This window comes from Dipodomys merriami, unplaced genomic scaffold (assembly GCF_024711535.1).
Source record: "Dipodomys merriami isolate MVZ:Mamm:240054 unplaced genomic scaffold, mDipMer1.0.p SCAF_50, whole genome shotgun sequence".
Classification (NCBI taxonomy): domain Eukaryota; kingdom Metazoa; phylum Chordata; class Mammalia; order Rodentia; family Heteromyidae; genus Dipodomys; species Dipodomys merriami.
In genome coordinates, this window is record NW_027206069.1 from 2,198,622 (window position 1) to 2,209,173 (window position 10,552).

The window sequence follows — 10,552 nt, forward strand, 5'->3', positions numbered from 1 at the left end:
TGGATTTTTCTGCTGGGCTGGCTGCAAGCTACAGTCTTCAGTTTTCAGCCTCTTGAGCAGGTAGGATTACGGGCATGAGCCACCAGCACCTGGCTGGAATCTGTTTTTTAAAAGATTCCTAGCTGGCTGCGTGCTGGTGGCTCATGCCCGTAATCCTAACTGCTCAGGAGGCTGAAAACTGAGGATCATGGTTCAAAGTTAGACTGGACAGAAAAGTCTCCGTGAGACTCTTTTTTTTTTTTTGTCGGTCGCAGGGCTTGAACTCTGGGCCTGAGTGCTGTCCTTCAGCTCTTCAGCTCAAGGCTAGTGCTCTGCCATTTGAGCCACAGCGCCACTTCTGGTTTTCTAGTGGTTTATTATAGGAGTCTCACAGATTTTCCTGCCTGGGCTGGCTTTGAACCATGATCTTCAGATCTCAGCCTCCTGAGTAGCTAGGATTAAGGCGTGAGCCACCAGCGCCCAGCTACGTGAGACTCTTATCTCCAATAAACTACTCAGAAACCAGAAGTGGCACTGTGGCTCAAAGTGGTAGAACACTAGCAGTGAGCACAAAGAGGCTCAGGGACAGCGCCCAGACTCTTGAGTTCAATCCCCACAACCAAAACATAAATAAATAGATAAATAATGCCGGGCAGGTTGCGAAGCTTGGGTCGAGGAGGATTTTTCTGAGAGTCTACCTTTTTGGGTTCAGGTTCAGATGAGTGCAATGCCAGCTTCTGGCTCTGGGTTGGATGTGCGGACCCAACGGGCAGGAGCCTTCAGAGGCGACGCCTTCGCCAGGCCCATGGGCACTGAGTTGTGACCTCGCCACAAAAGGAAGTTTAGGAAATACTGATCAAGAAAGTTTACTGGTCAGACAAAGCAAAGGAAGAGATAAAGGCGGTACACAGCTAAGGCACAGGCCCATGCGCGAGCAGGCGACGGCTGCTCTGACATTGTGGGTATGTACAGTGAAGAAGTGGTTCAGGGTGTGGCTCGAACTTACCTTCAGATGAGGGTTTCCTTTTCTCCCTGTGCCGGCTTGGGGCGTGTGCCACCAGCATGTGGGAGGGAGACAGAAATTGAAATTGCACTCTTCTGTTCATATTTTAATTTTCCAGACAGGGTCTTGCTCTGTAGCCCTTGGTCCTCTCTAACTTGTTCTCCTCCTGCCTAAACCTCCTGGGTGCTGGGGTCGCAGGCACATGCCACCACACTGGCTGCTAGAGTTTTTGTTTTTTGTTTTTTGACGGTTTTTTTGGTTGGTTGTGGGGCTGGTGCTGTCCTAGAGTTTTTTCACTCAAGGCTAGTACTCTACCACTTAGAGCCACAGCTCCACTTTCAGTTTTTTGGTGTTTAATTGGAGAAAGTGTCTTGGACTTTCCTGCCTAGGCTGGCTTTGAACCACTATCCTCAGATCTCAGTCTCCTGAGTTAGCTAGGATTACAGGCGTGAGCTACCAGCACCTGGCTAGTGTACTTTAATCTTAGGAAAGCTCTCAAAGTCCTAATTTTAATTCTTTTGATCTTAATTCTAGGAAACATAAACTAGGTGAAATAATAAAAAGCTGATGGTATTACATGAAGAAGTTAATTGCACTGAGATATCTTTTTTAAAAAGTTTTTTTTTTGGGGTCCAGTCATGAGGCCTGAACTCTGGGCCTGGGCGCTGTCCCTCAGCTCTTCAGCTCAAGGCTAGTGCTCTACCGCTTGAGCCACAGCACCACTTCCAGCTTTTTTCTTTTTGCTTATGTGGTGCTGAGGAATCGAACCTAGGGCCTCATGCATGCAAGGCAAACACTCTACCACTGAGCCACCTTCTCAGCCCTTAAATTTTTAATTAATTTCTAGTACCTGGACATTACAAACATTTCTTATTTAGTTATGTAGAGAAAAAAGATACATTTATTTGCCAAGAGAAATCACAAACTTACAGCTCCTGGTGTCAAACAGGTCATATATTTAAGAAGGAAGAAATGAGGCTTCTGAACTGTTAGGTGGCTGGCCATGGTCATCTTGAAGATTTAAAACTTAAAGGTTGCCACCACTGACCTGCAGTCAATTAAAAAGTGACCTTTTGTGGAACAGGAGTTCTCTGTGGCGCTGGACTGGGATGGCGTGCCGAGTTCTCTGTCTGGCGCATGGAGTGCTGAGAGCAGAGAACACGGGAAGGGCTGCAGGAAAGAAGGGCTGGCGGGGCTCCGCCTCCGAGCGCCAGGCTGACCGGCCTGGGCGGTGAAAGCAGCTCGTGTGCACTGAGGACCCCCAGCCCTGAGCGGCCCTCTGCTGCATGGTTGTCACCTCTGCCCTTTATGATGGAGACCCTCAAGGTCAGGTGCCATGGTGCACACTGTAGTCTCAGCTACGCAGGAGGCTGAGGTGGGAAGATCACTTGAGTGCAAGAGTTTAAAACCATCCTAGGCAAGAGAGAGCATATCTCAGATGAACAAATAAGATGGAGCTCCCCATCTAGACAGGAAGACATGAGGTTTTCAAGTGCCTCACTCACTTTGAAGGGGCTCCCACAGGGCCAATGCCATCAGACCAGCCTCACTCCCACAGAATCAGGATGCAGGAGCACTGTGACTTTAACCACCTTGTGCCAGTATGTAGGCTAGGCTTTGTAGTGGCGTACTTTTTCCATGTGTTTCTATTTTCTTTAACTAGTTCAGATGATTTTTCACAGAGGAGCTCAGATTTTCACACACCCCTAAATAAAATTGGGTTCTGTGTATTCTAGATTCATAAAGAGAATCTGAGCCCTTGCTAACTGTATCTGCCTGTCCCTTGCTTGTCCAGGGCGAAGACACCCGTTATCGGAACGGAGAATCATGCACTACATGTACCAGCTGTGCAAATCCCTTGACCACATGCACAGGTACTGAGCCCTGGGCCTGAGATGCAGCTTCAGTCCCGTCCAGTCTCATCCCCACTGGAACTGGAGCTGGTAGTGGGAGGCAGTGGGCAGACCAGAGAGGGATGGCAGATATGGCCAGAACTGTTTGTATGCGCACAACACATGGAACAGAAGTGACACTTGTTGAGGCTGGATTAGAGTGTCAAGGGGCTCTCACCAGGATCCATTGTCTGAGCTGGGAGCTCATGGCTCACACCTATATCCAGCTACGCAGGAGGCTGAGATTCTGAGGATTACAATTCGAAGCCAGTTCAAACAGGAAAGTCCATGAGACTTATTTCCAATTAACCACCAAAGTATCTGAAGTGGAGCTGTGGCTCAAGTGGTAAAGCACCAACCTTAAGCAAAAAAGCTAAGGGACAGTACCCAGGCCCTAAGTTCAAGCCTCATTATGGGAACTAAAAAAAGGAAAATCCATTGTTTGCATAAATAAATTTAAAAATGCAATTCCAGTGGAAGAATTTGAATAAATGAAGGATAGTTATTTAGTTAATGATTTATTTTTGTGGTAGTAGGGTTTGAACTCAGGGCCTCAGGCTTGCTAGGCTGGTGCTCTGCCCCCTAAACAATACCCTAAGTCTTTGGCTTTTGTTATTTTCTTGGTCCGGTTGTGGGGCCTGAACTCTGGGCCTGGGCGCTGTCCCTCAGCTCTTCAGCTCAAGGCGAGCGCTCTACCACTTGAGCTACAGTGCCACTTCCGGCTTTTTTCTTTTTGCCTATGTGGTGCTGAGGAATCAAACCCAGGGCCTCAGGCATGCGAGGCAAGCGCTCTACCACTGAGCTACCCTCCCAGCCCTGCTTTTGTTATTTTCAAGTAAAGTCTCATCGTTATGCATGAGCTGGCCTTAACCATGATCCTATCTCTACCTCCCACCTAGCTAGGATGACAGGTTTTTATTGGTTGAGATGAGGGTCTCATGAACTTGGTGCCGGGGCTGGCTTGAACTTCTGTCCTCCTGATCTCAGTGTTCCAAGTAGCTAGGATTATAGGTGTGAGCCGTTGTGCTTGGCTAATTCTATTTTTTGTCCCTTCTATACTAAACGCAGAAATGGAATATTTCACAGGGATGTGAAACCAGAAAATATACTAATAAAGGTAAGTACTTCATGTGAACACTTGATATCCACAATAAAGGTACAATTGGAAACCGGATGTATTGTCAGTCCTAGGTAGCTGGAAAATAATGGTGTTGTTTTTGTTGTTGTTGTTGTTGTTGTTGTTTTGTGTCAGTACCAGGCCTTGAACTTAGGGTCTGAGCATTATCTCTGAACTTTTTTGCTCAAAGCTAGTATTCTACCACTTGAGCCACAGCTCCACGTCTAGCCTTCTGGTGGTTGATTGGAGATAAGAGTCTCATGGACTTTCCTGCCCAGGCTGGCTTTGAAACCTTTATCCTCAGATCTCAGCCTGCTGAGTAGCTAGGATTACAGGTGTGAGCATGGGTACCTAGCTATGGTGTGTTTTTGTTTTGTTTTGTTTTCAGTTCTAGGGAGGGAACCCAGAGTCTCAAACAGGGCAGTCTGACTCTGTATCAATGAGCTATCTTCCCAGCCCTTGTATTTTCTCCCTCCCAGTTTGGAAAAGAAGGCTTACTTAGTACATGTCGTCATCTTCATTGGCCGTGCACCTGCAGGAGACACGAGGTTCCTCCTGCTGGGCCTTTCCAGAGCTGACCCAGGGTGGTAGACGTAGGCACTCACTTCTGGGATTTGGAGTCTTGTGTTGGGGGTTTCTCTCCAATGCCACCTGCACTGCCAAGTTTAAAATGAACCCCGTGCCATTGTCTGGTGTCCTCCACTGAGACTTGCCAACAGAACCCCGTGAAGTCACATGGCTGCAAGAGCGCATGTGCAGTGAGCTGAGGACTGAGCCACCCGGATGGACATGGGAACTAGAAGCCAGGCCCTGTGGCTTATGCCTATGGTCCTACTTATTCTGGATGCTGAGATATGAGAATCATGGTTTGAAGCCAGCCTGGGCAGAAAAGTCCACTAGATTCTATCTCCAGCTAACCAGCAAAATGCCCAACTAGAGTCATGGCCTAGGTGGTAGAGTTCAAGCCATGAGCAAATAAGCTGAACAAGGCCCTGAGTTCAAGCAATACCGACACACACACACACACACACACACACACACACACACACACACACACACACATCAGAGAAAAGAACTAAGAGGATGGGAAGGTGGCTGAGTGATAGAGTGCTTATCTAGCACGCATGAAGCCCTGGATTCGATTCCTCAGTGCCACATACACAGAAAAAGCCAGAAGTGGCGCTGTGGCTCAAGTGGTAGAGTGCTAGCCTTGAGTAAAAGAAACTCAAGGCTTTGCTCAAGCTCAAGGCTTGACCTGGCAAGCTTCGGGACTGGCCAAAACAAACAAACAAACAAAAAAGACCTAAGTTGGAAGTCTATGTGAAATCTAGCTAGAATGTGTATAGGCATGCCGTGTGAATAGAGTGCCCTCTGCTCTGTGACGTTCCTGTGTCAGACAGCGGTAAAGTGTTTTGCACAGAATTGGTTCTTGTCCCTGCCCTGTCCTGTGCAGCAGGACGTCCTGAAGCTCGGGGACTTTGGATCCTGCCGGAGCGTCTACTCTAAGCAGCCGTACACAGAGTACATCTCCACACGCTGGTACCGCGCCCCCGAATGCCTCCTCACCGACGGCTTCTACACCTACAAGATGGACCTGTGGAGCGCGGGCTGCGTGTTCTACGAGATCGCAAGGTAGCCTGTGCCAGCTCCCACCTTGCCTGGGGAAGGGCTCCCTCCTCTGTGCCCTGGGGCTGTCCTGCCAGGGGCTCGTGTGTGTTAATGGTGTCTTGAATCAACATCAAGTTGACTGTGCTGTCTTGTGCTGCTGTTGCTTTTTTGTGCATCAGTCCTGGGGCTTGTACTTAGGGTCTGGGTGCTGACCCTGAGCTTTTTTGCTGTCTACCACTTGAGCCACAGCTCCACATTTGCTTGATTGGAGTTAAAGGCTCATGGACTTAGCTGCCTGGGCTTGTTTTGAACCAAGATCTTCAGATCTCAGCCTTCTGAGTAGCTAGACAGGTGTGAGCCACTGAGGCCTGGCTCATTTTATTTGTCAAGTCCTTGCCCTTGCTTTCCTGCCGTGGGGAGCGGCCGTCTCCCTTGGGCTCCCTTAGGGAGGACTCGGACTAGTGTTCCAGCCAGAGGAGCAGTAAGTGTACTGCGGTTGCAAAGCCTGCAGTGGCGGTGGGCGCGGCTGTGGATCCCGTCTCAGCCACGCAGGTAGCCGCTAGAGCGTCCACGCGGGGATGAGGACAAGGTACTTCCTGCACCCCAAGACTTTTCTACAAAGCGCACATCTCATCCTTCCCCGGTTCCTCCTTTCCCCCTCTCCTCCTCCCCTCTTCTCTGTCCTCCCACTATTCCTCCCCTCCTCTCGCCCCTCCCCTCCCCTCATCCCTCTCTTCTTTCCCTTCCCTCCCTCCCTCTTCTCCCTTCCCTCCTCCCTTGGCCTTCAGGCTCCATCTCTGGGGGGAGTGGTGGTCCAAGCAGATAGGGCAGAGTCTGTGCCCACTTGAAGATGAGCTTCTGGCTACAGCAGCCCAGGGAAGGGTGGGTGTGTTCTCTTGCTCCAGGCGAGCCATCAGTCCAGCAGGCCCAGCGGTGCAGTGCTCCTGCCCGAGCACCGTTCAGCTGGCTCTGCAGAAATGACACAGACAGACCTTCGGGATACGTTTCCTTTCACTTCAGTGTTGGGTTAAGAGTTGTTGTCTGAATGAGCTGACTGAATAGCGGCTTCATTCAAACCCAAAGTGCTGATGACCCTTCATACCCCAGGCTCAACCCTGTGCATTAGTTTAGAAGGATGGCAGTGAACAAGGTGGCTGGCAGCATCTCATCAGTCTGTTGCTGGGCACTAGTGCCCAGCCTCTCCTGAGCAGTCATCCTCTCTTCTTCAGTCCAGGACATTGCTGTTTGCTGATAGAAGCTCCTATTGCTTTTAGAGCTGTATTTTAAGTTTTATTTGTGTCCTGAAACGTGAATTGAATTTTTTGGGGGGTGGGTGTGGGTGGTTGGTTGTACGGTTTGAACTCAGGGCCTGAGCGCTGTTCCTGAGCCTCTTTGTGCTCAAGGCTAGCTCTACCGCTTGAGCCACAGCGTCACTTACTGCTTTTGAGTAGTTAATTGGAGATAGGAGTTTCACAGGGACCTTTCTGCTGGGCTGGCTTCGAACTGCAATCTTTAGATCTCAGCCTCCTGAGCAGATGAACTGATGTATAGTGTGTGTGTGTGTGTGTGTGCGTGTGTGTGTGTGTGTGCGTGTGTGTGTGTGTGCGCGCGCGCGCTGGTATCAGGGCTTGAACTCAGGGCCTGGTTGCTGTCTGCTGTCCCTGTGTTTTTGGCTCAAGGCTAGCACTCTACCAGTTGGCTTTTTGGTGGTTAATTGTTAATCAGAAATAGGAGTCTCGGACTTTTCCTGCTTAGGGTAGCTTCAAACCAGGGTAGCTAGGATCATAGGCATAAGCCACAGTGCCTGACTCTTTTAGCTTTTTTGCTTAAGGCTGGTGCTCTGCTTCTGGCACTCTACCACCTGAGCCACACATCTACTTCCAGCTTTTTGCTGATTAATTGGTGATAAGAGATTTGTCTGTTTTGCCTGGCCTCAAACTGGAATCCTCAAATCTCAGTCTCTTTTTTGGTTGGTCATGGGACTTGCACTCTGGGCCTGAGCACTGTCCCTCAGCTCTTCAGCTCAAGGCTAGCACTCTACCACTTGAGCTACAGCGCCACTTCCGGTTTTCTGGTGGTTTATTGGAGAGAAGAGTTTCACGGACTTTCATGCCCAGGCTGGCTTTGAACCGTGATCCTCAGATCTCAGTTTCCTGAATAGCTAGGATTACAGGCATGAGCCACCAGCGCCCGGCCTAGATCTCAGTCTCTTGAGTGGCCAAGATTCCCCCCCCCCCCCCCCCTGGTCATGGGGCTTGAACTCTGGGACTGAGCACTGTCCTTCAGCTCTTCAGCTCAAGGCTAGCACTCTACCACTTGAGCCATAGCACCACTTCCAGCTTTTTCTGCTTATGTGGTACTGAAGAATGGAACCCAGGGCCTCATGCATGCGAGGCAAGCACTCTACCACTGAGCCACCTTCCCAGCCCTGAGTGGCCAAAATTCTAATATGAGCCACTAGCTCCTAGCCATGAATTGAATTTTTAAATATAGGTCTAAAATCATTGTCTCCCATTCCCAGATCTCTAAAAGCTCTGAAATCTAAGTGTTTCTTAGAACTTACTTGTCAACAAGACCCGCTCTGTCCCCTGGGTTTGTCAGCAGAGCTCACCCTGGCGGACCAGAGGACCTGTGCTTGTAGAGTTCGTGAGCATTCATTCACGTTTTGCTGCAGACACAGAGTGTGGGCCTGCTGCCTGCCATCGAAGCACACACAGGACGCTGGAGAGGCGGCCGAGGGGCTTGCTCTGGGTGAGCCGGTCCCAGCCAGCCTCGCCTCACCCCGTCACACCCTTGCAGCCTGCAGCCCCTCTTCCCCGGAGACAATGAACTCGACCAGATCTCAAAGATCCACGACGTGATTGGCACACCTGCTCAGAGGACCCTGACCAAATTCAAGCAGTAAGTGTCGTGTCCCCCGAGGAGAGGACGTGGCCTGCTGTCCCGCCTCACTGGGTTCCCACTGCAGGAAGTGGGGCAGCCTCATCCCTCCGGGGGTTCATGGAGATGGGCTCTTCCTTGGGCATCATTGAACCTCCCAGGGTCTCTGAGGGCCTGGAGCTGGGCTGCATCCACGGACCTACACACACTTAGAAACCCTGGGACCAAAAGTCCCCCGGTCACCTAGACCACCCTGGGATAGAACTCAAGGCCTCACACTTTGCTAGGCAGGTGCTCTATCCTTTGAGCCACTCTTTCCTTAATTTCCTCACAGTAGTCTTTTATGGGACAGGTAGGAAAGAGCTGCCTGCCCAGCTGTGCAGACTCTGGCCCAGGAGCTCTTCCACCAGTGCCCACTTCACCCCTCAGCAGCCCATGCTTTTAGAGCAGCTTGAAGGTCGCTGCACAGGGGGGCAGTGTGTCCAGAGGGCAACCCCCTCCCATGTGCATGGCCCCAGGCCCCCAGGTCCCCTCGTGCAGTGGGTGTTCCCCAGGGCCGTGCCCATGCTCAGACTCCCTTCAGTGTGGGTCCCTTAGATTGGGGTGCTGACTGGCGAGCACTCTAATAACGGCGTGATGGTTTATTGTCATTGGGTTTTAATGCAGGTCGAGAGCTATGAGTTTTGATTTTCCTTTTAAAAAGGGATCGGGAATACCTCCACCGCCCACCAACCTGTCCCCGCACTGCCTCTCCCTCCTGCACGCCATGGTGGTCTACGACCCCGACGACAGGATTGCTGCCCACCAGGCCCTGCAGCACCCCTACTTCCAGGAGCAGAGGTAGGCCTGCAGCGCCCCGGCTTCCGGGCGGGCGTGGAGGTGGGCTGGCCGGGGAACAGCTCTGCCCCTCCTCCCGGTGTCCGGACCCGCCCAGGTGGCGCCGCATGCTGGGGAAGGAGGCTGGGTGGCTATTTTGGGGGTGATGCCGAGGCTCCAGCAGGTGACCCTGGCGGGGCCTGGCCGTGTCGGGGATAGACGGTGCGGGTTCACAGGGGATCGTGGGGCGCGGAGGGCCTGCGGAGGGCCCGGCGCCGCCCCGCCGAGGTTGGGGTGGTCTCTGTCTGCCTCGCCCGGGCCCTCGGGGCGCCTCGCTGGCAGGCTGGAGATGTGACACGGCCCCTCTTCCCCCTCAGGGGAGCCGAAGCCCGGGCTCTGGTCAGCCATCGGAGAGCCTTCTTCCCGGCGCGGCCCGCGGCGCCCGAGCCGCTGGGTCACCGCTGGCACTCGAGAGAGGCGCGGAAGCAGCAGGTGGGGCGGCCGGGCGGCGCGTGCGCAGTGGGGGCGCCCCACGCTGCTCGGTGGGTGGTGCGTGTGCAGTTGGGCCCCTCCACGCGGCTGCTCGTGGGGCGGGGTGGCGCGTGCGCAGTAGAGACCCCTCCACGCTGCTCGTGGGGCGGCCTGGCGGTGCGTGCGCCGGCTGCTTGGGCCTGCGTGCAAAGCGGGGGGGTGGGGGGGTGGGAGGTACTGGGGGGGGGCAGGGGCCCCGGCCGCCCTGCCGCTCTGGGCACCGCCTGGGATCTCCTTCAAGAAGCAGCCCGCGAGGCCTGAGGAGGACCACGCCCGGAGAGCCGCGCCCGACGGCCCGGTGGAGCTGCCCAGGCTGCGGCTCTCGGCGGTGAGCCGCCTGTCGCCGTGCGTGAGCCCCGCGCTGCGGCCTGCGCTGGGCGCGGGCGCCGACGGCCGAGTCCCGGTGCTGCTGCCCCTCAAGTGTGTGAGCGTGAGCAAGAAGGTAGGCGCCCACCCGCCGCCCGCCCTCCCCCCCCCCCCCCCGCCTCCCCCCCGCCTCCCCTCCCCGCCCTGCCCTCCCCCCCGCCCTCCCCACCTCCCCTCCCCGCCTCCCCACCTCCCCCCCGCCCTGCCCTCCCCCCCCGCCCTCCCCACCTCCCCTCCTCACCTCCCCCCGCCTCCCCCCGCCACCTACCCCCCGCCCTCCCCTCCCGGCCTCCCCCCCTACCCCCCCGCCCTGCCCTCTCCTCCCCGCCCTCCCGCCCTCCCCTCCCCGCCTCCCTACCT

General features: G+C 53.9%; 1 protein-coding gene across 4 annotated transcripts in view; it reads left to right on the forward strand.

The window, feature by feature from the left end:
- The window catches only part of Mok (MOK protein kinase), a 37,839-nt gene that overhangs the window by 20,913 nt on the left and 6,374 nt on the right, over positions 1 to 10,552 (forward strand). For 2 of the 4 annotated variants that reach the window (XM_069997546.1, XM_069997545.1), the window contains exons 5-11: positions 2,778 to 2,856; positions 3,943 to 3,991; positions 5,445 to 5,623; positions 8,399 to 8,500; positions 9,146 to 9,319; positions 9,673 to 9,787; positions 10,068 to 10,268. In XM_069997546.1, the coding sequence (XP_069853647.1) occupies positions 2,778 to 2,856; positions 3,943 to 3,991; positions 5,445 to 5,623; positions 8,399 to 8,500; positions 9,146 to 9,319; positions 9,673 to 9,787; positions 10,068 to 10,268 (899 nt within the window). Of the gene's footprint in view, positions 1 to 2,777; positions 2,857 to 3,942; positions 3,992 to 5,444; positions 5,624 to 8,398; positions 8,501 to 9,145; positions 9,320 to 9,672; positions 9,788 to 10,067; positions 10,269 to 10,552 lie in introns of those variants that run through there. The other 2 variants (XM_069997547.1, XM_069997548.1) reach the window with 2 other exon arrangements.